Here is a 19,207-nt window from a genome sequence, read left to right on the forward strand (position 1 = left end):
GATGACAGCTCATTCCTCAATAGTCACCCAGCCGTCCATTTTCTGAGCCGCTTATCCTCACGAGGGTTGGTTATATTACATGACTTTCAGCAGTCTCTTATCCCCCGTTTCGTAGCCATTGTCGTGGCCACCCATCTTCCGGTGCAATCAATATCAAGCGTGCTGGTCCATGACATCAAAATTAATTTTCAAGAAAAAAAAAAAAGTTTTATTTCAATCCAGAGAGGTGAGACTTTCATGCTACATAAAACGGGGGTGGGTGGTAATGCATTTCAGCCACTTTCAACGATGTGAATTGTAATTCTCATTTTCCAGCCAATACGCAAGAAATTGGCCAAACGTGCAAATGCCAAGAGATTCGAACCCGGGTCTCAGGACTGTGAGGCAAGCCCGTGAAACTACTAAAGTGATGTGCTGCGGGATTTCTGAATTCGTTTCGTGCGAACGCTTTTTCGACAGCCCGTCGACTGCAAGTCACGTTCGCGCTGACTCAGCCGGACAGGAACTCCTTTTGGATCGCTCACGCATCGCAATCCCAGCTGTGGGCCGCCGCCGCCGTAGCCGCCGCCGCCTTACTACTTCCTCTTCCACGGTTAGGAACGCTCGTCCTCCCCGAGCGCGTTCGTTGTGTAAGCAACCGAACGTGTGGGTGGGCGCCCTCTCGTACCCGATTTTGAGCCGGGTTTTTTTTTTTTTTTTTTTTTTAAACTCGAGTGGGCAGCTGGCTTCGTGTTTTCCGACTCCCCCCGCCCGCCGCGTGATGAAGTTGAGCCGCGGTGGGAGTGACGACGAGCAGCTCTTCGCGCAGCAGCACAGCGGACGGCTGCTCGCCGCGATGGCGGGAGGCGCGGAATGCCGCCGTGGGAGCCTCTGAGTGACAAAACAGCCGTCGAGCGTCACCCTTTTTTTTTTTTTTTTTTCATTTTTTGTTTTATGGGACACGTCGCCCGCCGCGTTCAAGTGAAAGGCTCCCGGTCCTTGTTAGCTTGTCGCCGTTGCCTGCTACCCCCGAGCGAGGAGCCTCCTCCCCGGGTAGACCTCGCCCACCCACCGCGGTGCTCCGAAGCGGTCATATTGTAGTTGTTTTTCTCGGTAAAAGTGGTGTTGTTGTTGTTTTTTTAAAATACTGTATACAGTTTTTTAGAGGGGTAAGAGTGGGGGGGACAAGGGCCGAGTGGAGGTGAAGTTCGGGCGATGCTGTTATGGCCGCCTCCGGAGCTCCGAAGTGTCCGAGGAGTGAGAAGTTGGACGAGGCGCAGGCTTTGGCCAAAAGCTGCGCGGGGAGACCCGACTTCTTGCCGTGTGACGGGCTCTCCATCTGCGCCACGCACAGCCACGGAAAGTGCTTCAAGCTGCACTGGTGCTGCCACCTGGGATGGTGTCACTGTGAGTTGTTGTTGTTGTTGTATTTGGTTCGGTGAAGGAAAAGAAAGAAACATGGCAACCGTTGAGATTCGTCAGGGTTATGACAAACCATCACAAAATTGTGCGCTGAATTTCATGATGCCAGCGAGCAAGGCAGAGAGGGGTGCCTCGACTTAAGAGTGTCATTCTTTCCGTAACTCCGCTCGGACCTCAAATCATCCATCTCCGTTGAAATGAACGGAAATGGCAATATTCCGGTTCAGCCTCCTCTAAAACAACAGTTTAAAACATATTGTAGCATGTTTTTTTTTTTTTTTTTAATGACAAATATTGTAGCGCTCTCCTTATTGTGCTTAAAAAACATACAGTAATGACAAAAACTAAATAAACATTTTTTTTTTTCATTATAATGAGTTCCAGGTTTAGTTTAATTTAATTGGTGGATAGCATGCAGTTCTGAGGTTGAGGCCCCACTCTTGTATAGCTTTTCTCAGGGTACAATAGCTTCCTTCCACATTTCCCAAAACATGCATGTTATGTCCATGAAATAATTTTAAATTGTCCTTAGGTGAGTGCGTCTTTGCAACAAGAAACGCTTCGGCACACGACGATCATATTTGTTCCGCAGCCCGTCCTCCGATATCGTATTACAATATCTGACATACAGTAAGTAGCGGAAAAGTTCCAGCAAACAATTGGGTTACACCTCTCGAAGTAAACTGAGATGACCTACAAAATATGATTAATACTTAAACCGTCAGGCTGCACGAGTGATAAAGTGGGTTGCATGTCTCCCTCGCAGTTGAGAGGTACTTGGAACGAATCTCCGCTCCATCCCTCCTCTCTGACGTTTTCCGCACACAGTAATCCATTTTTGTAATAACGCCGCTACGACAGTGGAGTCAAACAAGTAATCTCATTTGATAGTGCGGTTGGAACACGGCGACGTCTCACATTCGTGTGGCTTTTCACATGGGTTTCTTTCTATTCATATAAGTATGTGTGTATAATTGTGGCTGGAAAATCCATCCATCCATTTTCTAAGCCGCTTCCCAAGAGTCACGGGAGTGCTGGAGCCCACCCCAGCTATCGTCGGGCCAGGCGGCGGGGTACGCCCTCAACTGCTTGCCAGCCAATCGCATGGAGACAAACAACAGTCGCGCTCACGATCGCACTTTGGGGAAATTTCGAGTCTCCGAGTGCCCGGAGAAAACCCACGCAGGCGGGGTCGGGATTTGAACCCCCGGTCCTCAGAGCTGTGCGGCCATCTAGTGACAGGCAGGTTTCCTCCCACATCCCCAAAAAGATGCAACATGAATTGGACTCTCTAAATTGCCCCAAGGAGTGATTGTGAGTGCGGCTGTTTGTCTCAATGTGCCCTGCGATTGGCTGGTGACCAGTTCAGGGTGTACCCCGCCTGCTGCCCGTTGACAGCTGGGATGGGCTCCAGCACTCCCCGTGAGGATAAGCGGCGAAGAAAATGGACGGATGGAATATGAGCTCTGTGCATACGGTGTGAAGTTTAATCTTACATAAAGGAACTTTTTTTTTTTCCATTTTATTTTATTACTCTCTGACAGTGTCAAACATCTAATCTCATTAGATTGCCTCACAGTCGAGCGGCTCCCCCGTGCGTTTGGGTTTTTCTCCGGGTACTGCGGCTTCATTCCGCATTCCAAATCCAATCGTGTCTTTATTGCTTTTTATCAAATAAGAAACTTATCTTTCCAAATCTTCCGCGAGCACAAAGGTTGCGATTGGATGCGTGTGCTGTGTTGCCTCTGGCGCGTTCTCCCTGGGGTTGTGTGGGTTTTCTCCCGATGCTCTGACTTGCCTCCCACATTCCAAAATCCTGCATTTAATGCGACAAGAGACTCGAAATCATCCACAGGTTCGAATCCTGTGCGTGATTGAACGATCGACTGCTTTATATATCGTGGATGGCGTTGATGAAAAATAAATACTCTTAAAAAGTGCAACTGCACATATTTGAAAATGAATTCCTTGCGGATATTTTCTGCAAGTGAGCTGGGAGAAATGTGCGCCGCGATCCGTTCCATTTTTCATCACCTAAATATGCTTTAAAAATGCATCTGAATGCGCGATTCCACGAGCCTCGCAGTCACAACTCCATTCTCTTTCATTCGGCTGCAGTCGGAGTCAGGCCCACCTACACCATTTTGCCCCTGCAGACTCTCGGCAGAATAACAAAGCAAAACGCGTATCATTACGCAGTCCAAAGTAGTCCTTGACAAGGGCGGCTAGTTCCTCTGAGTAGAGTTTACCGGAGCTATTTTAGGCGTTGCGGTATACTTAAACTCCATTTGACTTGTTTTTAAAGCGCTTGGCATGAATGAGTCTCGCTGTGTGCACAGACAACAATGTATTGTGCTTGACTAGAAGTAGGGTTAGTGGTAGTACCTTAGTACCAGTACCTCATTTCCTTGTGTCCCATGCGGACTCCACCCCGGAGTGGTCACCAGTCAATCACTGGGCACATGTGAGTTGTTTTCACGTGACGTATTATTGTTTGTTTAGAATTTGACGACAATGGCAGAAAGACAAAAGAATAAACAAATCCAGTATTTCATAAAATGATTGACTATTTGGAATGACTAGCAAAAAACGGATCTTAACTGTAATGTTGGCCTTCTGAAAAGAGTGTCGATTACGCTTGTTAGCTTAGCTCGGCGACACATCGGCAAGATGGAGGTTGAGACCGGGGCAGCGGGATAGCAGCGTCGGGAACTCGTCCACAAAGCCAAGTCTCCGTGAAGCGCAGAGCCGCAGAAAGTCCAAAGTCTTTCGTCGGAAGCGTTAGACGATGTCCCCGCTCGCGCAGCCGGGCTTGTGTACCGAATCGCGAGGCTTTGAAGAGCGCGCCGGCTAGCAACTCTGGAAAAAGCTTCAGCGAATTGGCGAGAGATGTCGAAAAAAAAGTCAGAAGAAGGCTCTCTGATGGTTGGCAAGTCCTCTCTTGTGTACTTGAGTCCCGAGACGCCCGTGAAACACAAACAGTAACTGGACTTCCACACTGGGTACGCGTTAAGTTGGAAGGTTAAATGGCGGCGCGCAGTGGATCAGCAAAAAAATGGGACTCAGTGAAAACAAGTTTTCACACTCGCGTTCACACTGAATACAAACTGAATCCGCAATCGCCTGCTTACAAGTCAGCTGAGTGGATCTCTACTGTCAGTGTCTTTTTCTCCTATTTTTATTTTTTTAAATAAATGACTTCCTCTAATAATCTCTAATGCTAATGTCAGTGCTGTTTCATAAAAAAAAAATAATATGCAAGCCACTTTTTAAAAGCAGCCTTTATGCCCTGAGACTGTTACCGCAATGTCTTTACGTCTTATTTGAGTGTCGGTTGTCGACATGGACGTCATACTAGAACGGCTCCAACTATTTGAGGCAAATTCCTTCTGTGTTCCTGACGTACATGCCCAATAAAGACGATTCTGATTCTGGAGGACTTAACTGGAACTCAGCATGAACAAATCTTTGTCGGATCCTTCGGTGAGGGATCCTAAGCCTCACCCGTACCGACTTCACATTGTTGACCATCAGAATCTTCCGCTCGAGACCTTCGGACAAACTGAAGTCAGTACCGGTAAATTTTCACGACTCCAAAGCTTGCACACCTGCGAAGCCTTTTAAATAGATCGCCTGCTCTAAGAGTTCAATGTTTTCCACAGCGGAGGCAGTAGCAGACTGCGCGGTTTTGTCAAGAACGGATCCTGGAGGGGAAATTGTAGTACGCTTTGGAGCAGTGCGGTGCCAGTAAAGCTTTTCGAACCGGAGTCGACGACAGCAAAACCTCTTTCTTGCCCAACGGCAATTTTGCAACCCCGCTCCCACGTCAATTGACGAGCAAGGGGATAAAATGATTGCGTAAATCACCTCCAAAAGCTCCAGCTGTCAAATGCTCATGTCCGAATGGTATAACACTTCCTGAAATGAAATCGAAAAAACAGGAAGTGAGCCGTGACTTTTGGGACAACCTACGTTGCGGTCATCGACAGCGTGCGTCATTTTTAAAGGCCTATCGTCACCCCGTATTTATTTTCCATAGGGGAGAAGTGCAGGCGTCTATTTGAGGTTATTTGACGCAAGCCATTAACTATTCGGCCACTTTTTCGGGAAATCTCAGATGACGTCACGCTTCAATCTACCGTCACTTTTTCGGACGCCTGTGAGACGCGTTGTCTTTTCTGACAAGCTGCGGGGGTCACGCGCTATCTTTTATTGCAGCGCTCCGCTTAAAGGTCAGCATTTTTCTCTGGCTCGTATAGAAATGTCAGGGATATTTTCACTCCTCTCATTCCTCAGACACTTTTCTTCACTCCCGTCCCGACACTTTGACACCGCCGGCCGGATCTTCGCGGCTTAGCCTCGAGCTGACGGGGTCGTCCGTCTCCCCGGCCACGCCTCGGTTTCTACGCCGTCTGCGTTTTCCCCGGAAATGCGCGGATCGGCGCGGGGCGCAATCGCTATCCGATTTAAAGTCTGCGGCGGTTTGTAATCTTCCGGATTGCGAGGTTCGGGATTTACCTGCTTTGTGATTTGGAATTGGAGCACATGAGATTTAAGAATCCTTGTCGTGTGTTTGTAAAAATCGTCTTGGGTCTCCTTTTCACTTCAAAATATTAATCGGTAGCTAAATTGTGCTGCTCGGTAACCAAAATACTGCATTGTAGCCATCATTTAATTTTGGCTTGTTTCCCGGTATAACCAAATAAAAGGAACCAGCCAGCCGCGGCAAAATGCCCCTAATGGGTTTCTGTTTTTCAGCAAATTCATGCACTACAGTCATTGCAAACCAGCTTAGACGATTGTATCAGGCAGAACCAGGACACCCGCGGAGAAAAGTAGAGCCGCATGTACTACCTTCCCTCTGTCATGCAATAATACAGAGTGGAAAAGAGAAAAAGGCCTAACTCTGTGTTTTTGACCTAATCTACTTAAACTGTAGATATCCCGCGTGAATATGACAATCCCTGTATATATGTACGTAAAAAAAAAAAAAAAAGAAAGGTTTCCTGACAAACAAATCGGAAAAGGTCCATTTATGTGCAGTACCGTAATTTCCGGACTTTTTTCCACACGCTTTCAACCCTGCCTAATTTGTGCATTTTTTTCTAACGGCCGCAAGGGGAGGCTCGAGGGGAAAAAGTCAGAATGAGACCGGTGCCGAGGAAGGGACTTTTACCGGTCTGGAACTGTTAGCGGTGCGGTAACGTGTTACTGCCATGTCTCAGTGATTTTTACCGGGATGTTTTTCTTTTTTTTAACCGGCCCTGTTAGCACGGCGGCGCTAGCATTAGCATTAGCGTGGCGGCGCTAGCGTTAAACTCTCTGTGTACCGTCTTTCTTTGTAAATATCTTGTTTCAATGTAGGCACTTGCAGCATTTACACAGCTGCAGCGTGTGTACAGTGAAGAAAAGAAGTACTTGAACACCCTGCTATATTGCAAGATCTCCCACTTGGAAAGGTTTCCAAATGTACTGGGCGAGGCTTAGAACCGGGTGCGCTCTGTCAGCCGGGAATTACGGGACATGCAAATAGGATAGACTTCACCCAGCACTCGATCATACAGCAGATATTGAAATTGTCACACTTTTTGGGGGCAGTACGGAGTTTATGGTGGAGTGGCAGCGGCAGGATTTTTGTTCTTTATAGACACTTTTCATGTAAACAGCGGGGGCTTGTTGCCGAGTTGCACGCAGATGCCTCCGCGCTGCGGCATTACACCGAGATATCGACGAAGACTCCAATCGGACGGAGGCCAGAGCGGCCGTTCGGCGGCCGCTGACAACAACAGTCCGAGCCTCTCGTTAGTCATGTGTTTAGTGTCCCCGCCAATATGTCATGTCTGATGAGAGATGTCGCTCGCAGCAACAATAAAACCAGCGGATCCGAAGGCCCCCCCCCCACCCCATCCCCGACTCCCACTCCCACCCCGCTAACTGATTACAATCACCAGGCAAGGTAATTACTCATTAAGTCGAAAATCAAAGTCTTAATGAGTCTGCTCAGTAAGCTCCTTCATCTCCAATTTTTCTACTTTTGTAAAGCTGAGGAGATCGTTTGAAATGCCCAGATGTGCATTTGATTAGGACGAACGCGTGTCAATGCATCATTAAACTACTTGATACTCAACTGCCACAAAGTAATAAGTATTATAATTAAGATTCATCCAGCTCATAATGTGCATATCGGCATCTTCGAACAAGATTTTTTTTTTTTTAATGAAACGTAAAGCACTCTAATCACTTGAAAATCAATCTCTCGTCACCTGGAAATCATTTTTTAGGTTATGAATGTAGGAACATATTCCACTCTTAACTTTTTAACGGATTGAAATAATCCCGGGCGACACGGTGGATCAACTGGTAAAAGCGTTGGCCTCGCAGTTCTGAGGACCCGGGTTCAATCCCGGACCTGCCTGTGCGGAGTTTGCATGTTCTCCCCGTGCCTGCCTGGGTTTTCTCCAGGCGGGCACTCCGGTTTCCTCCCACATCCCAAAAACATGCAACATTAATCGGACACGCTAAATCATAGGTGTCAAACCCCGGCCTGTGGGCCAAATTTGGCCCGTGGTGAAGTTATATTTGCCCGGCGAGGGAATTTCAAATTAATATTAGAGCTGGCCCACCGGTATTACAAGTATTACACACTTGTTTGGTTCCATATTAAAAAGATCATTTGTTTAACCTGGGCCCGCGGCTTTGTTCAATTTAAAATTTTGGCCCACTGTGAATTTGAGTAAATTGCCCCGAGGTATGATTGTGAGTGTGGCTGTTTGTCTCTATGTGCCCTGCGATTGGCTGGCAACCAGTTCAGGGTGTACCCTTCCTCCTGCCCGTTGACAGGTGGGATAGGCTCCAGCACTCCTTGCGACCCTTGTGAGGATAAGCGGCAAAGAAAATGGATGGATGGATGGATTGATGAAATAATCCTCAACCAATTCAGGGTGCAATCCACCTACTGCTCGTTGACAGCTGTGATGGGCTCCAGCACTCCCATCACCCTTGTGAGGATATGCGGCAAAGAAAATGGATGATGGTTGAAAAAATCCTGGCGTATTTTAGCGTTAGTTTTCGTCTTTTGGACGAAAATGCTCATTAGTTTTGTCACATTTCCGTCATTTGATCTATCGAGTTTGTGCACCGCAGCATAAGAATACATATTCATCTTCAGTAACTGGTGCCATCCTGTTTTTCATTTGATTAGTTCATATTCACGGTCTGGAAGTGTTTATTTTTTTTCTACATGTTTACTGTAATTATCGCTTAACTACTGTGTAAGCATAGATTCCATAAATATTCGTCACGTCGCCACCTTCGGGCCATCACTCCGACCGGTGACTCCCTGTACTTGTTTTGAAGAACTTTTCTGGTGGTAATTGGAGAGCTGTAAAAAAAAAAAAAAAAAAAAATGCTTTTGGCAAACTATTAACTGTGCGTGGAGGAGAAAAAGCGAGTAATGAATTATCTTCAAAACGACACAACGCGTGATGGTGGTGCAGGCTTTTTAGCAGGCAGCGGTGATATGCGATACGGCGGTCCGCTGCGTTCCCCTCATAGTTGGGAATAAATCCAAAGAGGGTCTTCTTTGATTGATCTTTCCAGATTCACCACAGCGCCGCGGCGCTGCGAAAAAGAAACTCAGCCACTATAAAAAGATCAATAGAGTACAGTAAGATTCCGACTGGTCCTTTGTGCACAAAAAGTCTCTTGAAATATCCGTTGTTGCTCTAATTTGAAAGTAGATAGTACATTCTGTTAATGTGGCGGCAACGCTCGCCGTTGGAAAGCCCCCAAGTCTTAAATTTGTCGTAGTGGTCCAGATGCAGGAACAAAGCGAAAGCTACAGCTCGCGTTATTCCTGTCCTGCTAATGGTTTTCCTGCTATTTCAAGTCCAAAAAATTCTCTTTTGTTCCAAGTGACAAAGGCCCCTTGTTGCTGTCGTTCAGAGTGGGAGGGGTGGCGGTGGCGGCGGCGGTGATGTCTTCGCGGCCATTCCGAGCGGAAGGGACATTTAAGACAAGGCATGCGTTTATCGAGGCCGAATCACAAGACAGGAAACGAGTCGTTTGACAGACCGTCCCCTTTTTTTCTGAAATCTGAACCTCTGTTGTGTTCTCCGGCCAGCTGCGAGACGCTTCCAGAGCGGAATGAGCACAAACCAACGACGCTTGACTGTGAAACCCGGTGAAATATTTGTTTCTTCTCACGCGGGCTTTTTGAGTCTGCCTTGCTAAAGATTTTCTTTTTTTATTTAACTTCAAAGTAAGCCAATACTGAAAGGCCAATGCCAGCTCATCGAACTGAACGCGTTTTATGTTCGGCTGCATTCTTTCAGGGCGAGCACAAACATGGACGGAGATGAAGCTCCGGGAGATGAAAGTGTGTGTACGTGTTATTCATAGAAGCGCTCCTCCATTAAATGCTCTGCCAGCGCTCGTGGGGCGGGGGGCATGAAAAGCATGCTAGAGGGAGAAGCTGAGTCTTCAACTCCCAGGGACGGGCTGCCTTCTTTCACCTTCCCGTCAGCCTCCTGAACTCCTGATTGTCGTAATTATCCTCGCTCACAATTAGGGCTGTCGCTATCAGATCGTTTTAGACGGGATTATTCCTATAGATATCTCTTTGCGGAATCGCACACTCAAACAAACACAAAAATATTGTTTTCCCAACGTGCATTTTATGCTCGTTTATAAGGGGTGGACTTCTATTTGTAATCGCGGCTGTTGAATTCAAATATCCACATTAACATGAAGGCTTGGCAATGAAAGAGTTACACTGCATATCTGGGCACTGAGTCAGGTTTAAACTCTGCGCAAGATTTGAGGCAATTTTCTAAATGATTAGCATTCATGATAACCAAGAGAGGAACTGTGCTACTGCGAGAAACTGTCATTTTTTCATGCCTCGAAAGAGTACCACAGATGCATTATTTGCCTTAAGGATGCTCGTGGAAAAGTACAGAGAAGGTCAGAAGGAGCTACACTGTGTCCTTGTAGACCGAGAGAAACCCTAAGACAGTTTCAAGAGAGGAACTGTGGTACTGCATGCGCAAGTCTGGTGTTGCGGAGAAATATGTAATATATAATATGAGATGTGCCGTAGTTGTGTCAGAAGGATTTAAGGTGGAGGTGGGACTGCATCAGGGATGCGCCCTGAGCCCCTGCCTGTGTGCGGTAGTAATGGATAGGCTGACAGACGAGGTTAGACTGGAATCCCCTTGGACCATGATGTTCGCAGATATTGTGATCTGCAGTGACAGCAGGATGCAGGCGGAGGAACAATTAGAAAGATGGAGGAGAGGAATGAAGATTAGCCGAAGTAAAACAGAATATATGTGCGTGAATGAGAGGGGCGGAGGAGGAAGAGTGAAGCTCCAGGGAGAAGAGATGGCGAGGGTGGATGACTTCAAATACTTGGGGTCAACAATCCAGACCAGTGGCGAGTGTGGTAAGGAAGTGAAGAAACGGGTCCAAGCGGGATGGAACAGTTGGCGGAAGGTGTCTGGTGTTCAATGTGACAGAAGAGTCTCCGCGAGGATGAAGGGCAAAGTTTTATAAAACAGTGGTGAGGCCGACCATGATGTACAGATTAGAGACGGTGGCAGTGAAGAAACAACAGGAAGCAGAACTGAAGATGTTGAGGTTCTCGCTCAGAGTGAGCATGTTGGATAGGATTAGAAATGAGCTCATTTGAGGGACAGCCAAAGTTGGATGTTTTGGAGACGAGGTTAGAGAGAGCAGACTTCGATGGACATGTCCAGAGGTGAGAGAGTGAGTATATTGGTGGAAGGGTGCTGAGGATGGGGCTGCCAAGGAAGAGAGAGCAAGAGGAAGACCGAAGAAAAGGTGGATGGATGTTGTGAGGGAGGAAATGAGGGCACTTGGGGTTAGAGAGGAAGATGCACGAGATAGTCTTAGATGGAAAAAGATGACATGCTGTGGTGATCCCTAACGGGACGAGCCGAAAGAAAAAGAAGATTAGCATTCATGGATAGCATTAGCGTGGTAGATTTCAGGCTAAAAAACAAAACAAAATGGAAGTAAGAAATTCATTTAACTCATACATCTTGTTATATGTGCATTACAGATCACATAATCTCTTGAAAATCACTCATAGATGCTCCCATGTTGTTTTTGGCAATGTTTGTCACTGGCCCGACACTGCGTCCGTCTGCCAGAAATGTTCGTGCAGTCAACACGAACAATGACAAATGGTTTCTAGGCGGCACAAATATGCTGTATTTTTTATTGCTCCGGGGCCAAAAAAAATGCTTTGACTAATTTTCGTGTACTAATTATGTAAGAGGTTACACTGCAGTTTTTCAGTTAAATCTTGACATGGTCAGATGATTACCGAGACTTTATTGAAAGGACAAAAACTACATTGAAAAGTTTTTCAAAACATTTTCCCGAGCTACGTCTTTGCTGAAAATTAAGAAAATGTCTTCCCTGCCTGCAGTTATACAATTTTTATATTTTTTTTTAATGTGCAAATTTTTGTTTAAAAAACATGTTTCACCAATCTCCACAGATCTGGTATTATGGCAACTTTTGCTCGGTGCTGTGACTCGCATAAATATTCGCGTGCGTTGATAACGCACAATTATCTATTCATTGATCTTTCAGAATTCAGTCAGCGTTGTGCAGAATTGATTGGAAAGTGATTGTTCTCCGGCAAACTGCGGAAAGAAGACCTCAGAACAATGATTGCTCATTTCCTACATCCATTTTTAATTTTTGCCAAATTTCCATCCCCTGCTCTCCTGTAAATACACAAAATAACGGACGGATCTGAGCCCCCTCATAAATATCGTAATTATCTTGCGTCTCTTTGTTGTCATATCTTTGTTTGCTTTTTTCCCATCCCCGCCGACAAGGTTCATTACCTCGGGAACGAGTCACCTCCTTACCTTTTACGCATCCTGCATAGTGATTAGATTTTTGTAATGAGGAGCTGTAATCCCCCCCCCCCACTTTTTTCCATGTGCCGAACGCCCTCATTTACATCTCCTACATCCCCCACAATGCCTTTCATCGTCTCTCCCCCCCCCCCCCCCAGTTGTGATCGTGCGTATGCTTTCATTCGGTGGCGTTTGAGAACACGATGAAAGGCTCTTCAGTCGGGCAATAAAGGCCGCGACCTTCGTCCGGCGCTTATTGCGCCCGGCTGTCGGCGCAAAAGGTGTTGAAGCGCGTCGGCCGCCCTTCGCCCGCTTGCGACGTTGCGTTATGGATGTGTTGTTTTTGAGAAGCGTGGCGGCTTCTGCTTCCCACTCTCGAGGGCACACTGCCTCATTAAATGTGTGCCTGTGGATTTTGTATTACGATACCCCCACATGCGCTCTGCGCGCCTGCCAAAAATACACAACCTAAACCATCCAGCCGTCCATTTTCTGAGCTGCTTATCCTCACAAGGGGTCGCGGGAGTGCTGTCGACGGGCAGGAGGCGGGGTGCACCCCGAAGTGGTTGCCAGCCAATCGCAGGGCACATAAAGACAAACAACCATTTGCAGTTGCCATCTCACCTATGGGCAATTTAGAGTCCCCAATGAATGCACGTTTTTGGGATGAGGGAGGAAACCGGAGTGGCCACACAGCCACGGGGAGAACGTGCAAACTTCACACAGGCAGGGCCGGGCGGGATTCAAACCCTTGTCAAACTGTGACGCCAACACTCTAACCACAGGCTTCTGCCCAATAGCAATAAACCCGTAAAAGCAGTGGAAGCACACATTTGCGTTGGACCGGTCCGGTCCGGCCCGGTCGCCTCAGGGGAGCCACTTAAAGGAAATGTCAGCGGCCGTACTTTCCTGGCTGCATCTGCGCAAGCTCCTTCGTGCATCTTCTCTCGCTTTCCACGTTCACGTGCGAGCTGAATTTTGAGGCTGCACGGAAAGCAAACGTGCCGTCGAGAATACATGCGGCACGTCAAGGCAGCCGCGGCGTCGCGGGCGCTTGTGCAAGATCACCAGAACCGGCGCAAGAGGCGTACCGAGCGTTCTGCTGTCACAAAGACAACAGTCAGAGATTGTGTTCGCAGTGGTGGAGCACTCGGCTCTCGTCTGAATATTTTCATTCACCATTATAAACTAAAAGTATTTTTTATTTTTTTACTACCACACCGTAATGACAGACTTAGCGATTGACTTTGCTCCAATAAAAGTACAATTATGTACTTTCAGTACTTTTTCTTGTGAAATTTGAACTTTTTGGGACTAAAAATCTTTGCTTTTTTCTCATAAAAGTTTTTGACGTATCGGGAAGATTGTAAAGATACTTCATTCTCATAACTTTACATTGGGGTTTTTTTCCGCCCTAAATAAAAGTTCAAATATTTTCTATTTAAAAAGTACGGCATATGTTGAAACTTTTCTTGGAAAAAATGGCACATTTTCTCGGAAAAAAAATGTATTTACTCACAATTTGAATAAGCCCTTACAATTTCAGCTCATATTCTTGGGTATCATTGTTGGATATTTTTAACCGAAACTTGTCAGCCAATCAGAGGAGGCGTTCCCTGAGTATGCAAACGAAACAAAAGGATTGAGGAGATTCTATTTGCCAAATACATAACGAAGTTAGACTTTTTTATATAAATATGAAGGTGCTAAGGCAGCACGGTGGATCAGCTGGTAAAGCGTTGGCCTCACAGTTCTGAGGTCCCTGGTTCAATTCTATGTGGAGTTTGCATGTTCTCTCCGATGCCTGCCTGGCTTTTCTCCGGGCACTCCGGTTTCCTCCCACATCCAAAAAACATGCAACATTAATTGGACAGTCCAAATTGCCCCTAGGTGTGATTGTGAGTGCGGCTGTTGTCTATCTCGATGTGCCCTGCGATTGACTGGCGACCAGTTCAGGGTGTACCCCGCCAACTACCCGTTGACAGCTGGGATAGGCTCCAGCACTCCCCGCGACCCTTGTGAGGATAAGCGGCTGGGTGAAGGTGCTATTTGGGACCAGACTTTCTATGGGCAGGACTACAAAAAAGATTTTCAAATGCAAAACACAGCATCTGATTTCCAAAATTCTTGGTCCATTGTATCCAGTATGAAGTGTCAGCCTGTGACTTTGATTATTTTTTTTGTATTGCGAGTTAACCGTCAAGTGCTAACGATGGCTAACGGAAGTCTCGCCGGTCCTCCTCCTCCAGGCAAGTACGTGTACCAGCCCATGACCAACGTGTGCCAGCTGCCCAGCACGGCGGTGCCCCCCGCAGCCAGCGACTACAGCAGCAGCATGGACCTGTCGGTCTCCCTGGCCGAGCGCTTCCTCAAGCTGGCGCCCTGCTTCCGCTCGCCCCCCCACCTGGAGTCCCCCAAGTACTGCGTCATTGCCGACCTCTTCGTGGACGACTACGTGGTGAAGCGCATCAACGGGAAGATGTGCTACGTGCAGCGCCCCCTGCCCGAACCCCCCCGGCCGCCCGCGTCCCCCGCGCCTCAGAAGCCTCGCGACGCCCCTCAGCCGCGCCAGGCCGTCAAGGCCGCGCCGCCGCCGCCCGCCGGGGTCTTGCGCTGTGATCGCAAACACGCCTCCCCCCTGGACCGGGTCAAGGGTCCCAAAATGGACCACTGCTCGTCCCCGTCCAGCTCCGAGGACTCCGGCATCAACGCGCTGGGCCTGCACTGTATGGAATCCTGCGAGGACGAGAGCGAGCAGGACGACGACGACGACGACGAGCTGAGCACGGACGGGAACTCGAGTCCCGGAAGTCTGTGGGATCAGGACGACAGCTCCCTGCTCTCTCCGTCAAAGTCGACCATCGAGATCATCGAAAAGATCGAAACGACTGTCTAAAGGAGGATTTACCAGAGATGAGCCCGGAGGATCAAACCCCGTTATGGCGAACACGGGCCGCGCAGGGGGGGCGGTTCGGGGCTTTGTCTTGTTTGTTTTCCTCTTCACTCCCTCTCGTCACGTTCCCTGCATGGAATGAATTTCTACTACTTTCGACCAAACGGGACGCAAACAACAAGCACAAGAGTGTCAAGCACACGCACGGTGGACCAAAGAGCACGCTATGGGAAATGCCAAGGACAAAAAAAAAAAAAAAAAAGGAAAGGAAAGGAGAGTGAGAGTGAGGGCCACGCTGAAAAGAATACAAAACAAAAGAAAGAAAAAAAGCATGAAGTTTGGACATTTTACCTTTTATTTTGTCGGAAAAACAGTTTTCAGCTTTTCATTTTGCGATTGTTTTGTTTGTCTTTTTAAACATCATGTTACAAACCTGAATTTTTTTTTTTTTTTTTTTTTTTTCACAAATAGACAAACGCGCCAAGGCCTTGTGCGTTTTTTTCCTCCCGATCAAGATCACAACATTATCATTTTGTTGTAAGAACACAACTGTGTTCTCATGCAAGTAGAATTTTTCCTAAAGTTACTTTTGTACTTTTTAGGACCTTTTTTTTTTTTCCATTTAATATTACACCATTTCACTCAAATGCAGCCCCTCTGTACATTTACCGTAATACCCGGCATACAGTGTGCACCCGGTTATAAGCCTCACCCAGTTTATTTGTAAAGGAAACACTATTTGTGACATAGATACGCCTCAGCTGTGTAAAAGGTGCAAGTCCCCACATTGAAACACGAGATATTTACAAAGACGGTACACACAGATCTTAACACTAGCGCAACCGCGCTAACGCCAATGCTAGCGACGCCGCGTCAACGCTATTGCTAGCACTGCCGCGCTAACAAGGCTGGTTTAAAAAAAAAAAAAAAAACATACTGGTAAAAATCACTGAGACATGGCAGTAACACGCTAGCGCAGCGCTATCAGGGCCAGACCGGTAAAAGTCACTTCCTCTGCACATATATTCCAGCAGCCTCACTCTTACCTTTTCCGCTCGAGTGCCCCCCTTGCGGCCGCTAGAAAACATGCACAAATTAGCCGCATCACCGCATAAACCGCAGGGTTGAAAGCGTGTGAAAAAAAGTCACGGCTGGTAGGCCGGAAATTACGGTATTTTATATCAAAAGTCTGTCTTAAAACTTTTAACGGTATACTGTTTCTTTGTGAGAAATTGGCTTTATTATGGTAATATGTCGACCCCCCCCACCCCCCCTTATTGTTTTTTCTTCTCAGCGTGGTCCTAATAATACTCGTCACGCAGCGCAAGATATCAAGCGTTCCCTTGCTGAAAATGAGCGTCCTCGATTGTTCTCTGACCAAAAAGCTTCGGCTCCGTCCCGCCCGTACGCAGGTGCGGAAAAATCTTCACATCGTAAGGACGAGGCCGGCCGAGCCTTCGAGCCGCGTTTGCGCGCACCATTTCCACCATTTAGGCAGGGAGCTTCGTGTTCGACAATCAAGGATTTTCCACACAAGCACATTCCGACGCGGTGCCTGCCAGCGAGGACCAAGAATCCGGTCCGGTCCAATCCGAGAATTTGGACTTAAATCCAAGCAGGACTTGTTAGCCACCAAGAAATTCAACAGCGCTGATGTGCCTCAGTGGGACTCAAAGACGAGAGGACACGTCCAGTACGATATACTAGAAAGTTCTATTAGATTTAAACACTGTCATTTGCTTTTTTTTGGAGCGAAAACGTCTTGTGAGGAGTGTGGTGACGGCGCCCGAGTTAAGCAGTGCACAAATATGATTTTCAATACAGTAACATGTATGTGATGCCTACAATGTTAGAGTTCAATATATCACGTGAACACAAGGGAGTCGCATTTATTGAGTCAAATAAAAAGAGTTGGCAAAAGCATCGTTGAGTCCAACTGATTCATTTCAAATGATTCAAAACAAAATACTGACGGCATCGAAAATAGCGCTTTGCATGTCTATATTTAGCTAGAAAATAATTATTGAACATAAGGTATGTGTTGGTCACAATGTTCAGGGGCAAAGCAAAAACCGCTATTTGCACAAATTGGGTTAGTACCAATAACAGTCACATTTTCTCATTATTTTCTTACCAATAAATACTCGTGAAATTGCGTTTTCTTCTATTTTGTCTTTTGTTGATAGAAATTACAAGTAAATATCCAATAAAAGGCAGCATTTGGCCATAATTGGGAGCACGGTTGCCTCATAGTGCAGGGATTTTTTTTTTTCCCCATGAGGCCTTGTGCCATCCTGAAAGCAAGATCGAGATCAGGGGTGCTCAATGCGTCGATCGCGGGACCGTGTGCCAAAAAAAAAAAAAAAGACGTCGGCCAATGTTCCCTCTAAACTACCACCCCCCCCCCCACCCCCCGCTCTTAAAGACGTACACTCATAATTACAAATCTTACAGTACTTACGCAGCCCATCAATGTGTTTTATAATGACAGGGTCCACCACCGCTGCTTTAGTTATCAACACGGTCTGGGCAACGTAGAGCAAAGACGAGCTAGACATGCTGCTGGTGTTTACTTTCGATATTAATGGAGAATGTTAAACAAATGTTTTAAGATCGGAGTATGTGAATAATCGAAGAAAAAGTGGTTAAACTGGATGAGATTTTCTCTTTTTCCGAGTGGGAAAGGTCGGGTCAAAAGCCAAACTAGAAAGCGCAGGATGAGATGGTGTGTAATCAATAAGCATGATCTAGGATGAAATCACAGACAATACAGTGCGCAAAAAGCTAATTCTGTATTTTAAATATAGGAAGCAACATTTTGGGAGCATCATCACCCCCACGGTAGCTCGCGAGAGGCTGGCTGCTTGGAAAGTAGATCTTGGGGTAAAAAAAAGTCTGGGCACCCCTGATCTAGATTAAAGTCAACCCTATTGGTTAACTACTTTTAACGACTGTTAAACAGTCATTTCAAATTAAAAAAAAAACAAAACAATTGTTACATTATTTGGGTCAGCTTCCAGCGTATCCGTGAGCACGATCCCGATACCGGTATCGAGCAAAGCGAGTCGGTGATGTCTGCAAATGCTCACGTGTGGCGATAACGTGCGTCTGTGTTCAGAAAGATGACGCACGACCCGTCGGGGCGACGAGCCGCCACGTTGCGAGGACTCGGGAGGCCGAATTGGTTTTCTTCGTTTATCTTCGCCCCGACCTGCACTGGGTCTCTTTTATCGCGAGTGGAGCGGTGGGGAATCAGCTTGAATGAAATTATTCATTAATTTCTGGAAAAATTGGGGGGGGTTAGATGAAAGGCCAACCCAGGTAACAGTGGTACAACGCCACCTCAAAAGGTCCGCTACTGTTGATATGCGACACTGATTCAATTTCCATGACGTCATCACGAGATCAATTCATCACATTTCATAATCATTTACTCACACACCACGCTAAAACTCGCCTCGAGATATGAGCGACCTGCTAGACGAGATTTTGGAGATGCGAGCCATCTTTTTCGGTCAAGTTTTAACAGATTACAAGTACAAATTTATCATACGAGTTCTGTGCGGTGATGGTGAACTCGATTCACTTTCACGAGCAGCAGTTTGGCCGATGGGAACAATTCTTATATAAAAAAAACAAAAAACAAAAAAAAGATTTCAAGCTATTTTTTTAATTACTTCTAACAAAACAAACAAAAGCTAATTACGTGTTACGTATTCAGAAGAATGACACAACTGTCTGTTAGTTTAATGCCGACACTGCAAAATGCCATAGACGGACGGATAAATAGCTTTGTTGTCCATAACAACAGATATTTGAACACAAACAGTGGAGCAAAAGATGTAGACAGACAATAAAATTATACATGCATATCTTCTTTATCCTCTGTGAAGAATGACTGATATTACGACTAGACTGTCTCCATGCAGCCAGGCAGGCAAGACAAAACGGAGCAGCACAAAGTCCATTGAATTGAAGAAAAAAAATTCAAATATTGTTCAAATATTGTAGAGTG

The 19,207-nt window shown here is 46.5% G+C and overlaps 1 protein-coding gene across 2 annotated transcripts; it reads left to right on the forward strand.

Annotated features, from left to right (window-relative positions):
- Positions 1 to 197: 197 nt before the first annotated feature.
- zgc:162707 (UPF0524 protein C3orf70 homolog B) lies at positions 198 to 17,495 on the forward strand. Of its 2 annotated transcripts, none has more exons than XM_061840731.1 (2): positions 198 to 1,386; positions 14,549 to 17,490. In XM_061840731.1, exons 1-2 carry the CDS (start codon positions 1,203 to 1,205, stop codon positions 15,193 to 15,195), a joined length of 831 nt encoding a protein of 276 aa, XP_061696715.1. In that variant the 5' UTR covers positions 198 to 1,202; the 3' UTR covers positions 15,196 to 17,490. The 2 variants fall into 2 exon arrangements, with proteins under 2 accessions (XP_061696715.1, XP_061696716.1); XM_061840732.1 differs by lacking the exon at positions 198 to 1,386 and adding an exon at positions 9,457 to 9,583 and having other exon boundaries at positions 14,549 to 17,495.
- Positions 17,496 to 19,207: the final 1,712 nt, after the last annotated feature.

This window comes from Syngnathoides biaculeatus, chromosome 14 (assembly GCF_019802595.1).
Source record: "Syngnathoides biaculeatus isolate LvHL_M chromosome 14, ASM1980259v1, whole genome shotgun sequence".
In the NCBI taxonomy this organism is placed as follows: domain Eukaryota; kingdom Metazoa; phylum Chordata; class Actinopteri; order Syngnathiformes; family Syngnathidae; genus Syngnathoides; species Syngnathoides biaculeatus.

What these genes read in the sequence shown, in the direction of transcription:
- zgc:162707 (XM_061840731.1), top strand. Translation starts at nt 1,203, where the DNA reads ATGGCCGCCTCCGGAGCTCCGAAGTGTCCGAGGAGTGAGAAGTTGGAC. An exon ending in CCACCTGGGATGGTGTCACT is followed by an intron (nt 1,387 to 14,548) that starts GTGAGTTGTTGT and finishes CTCCTCCTCCAG; the next exon opens with GCAAGTACGTGTACCAGCCC.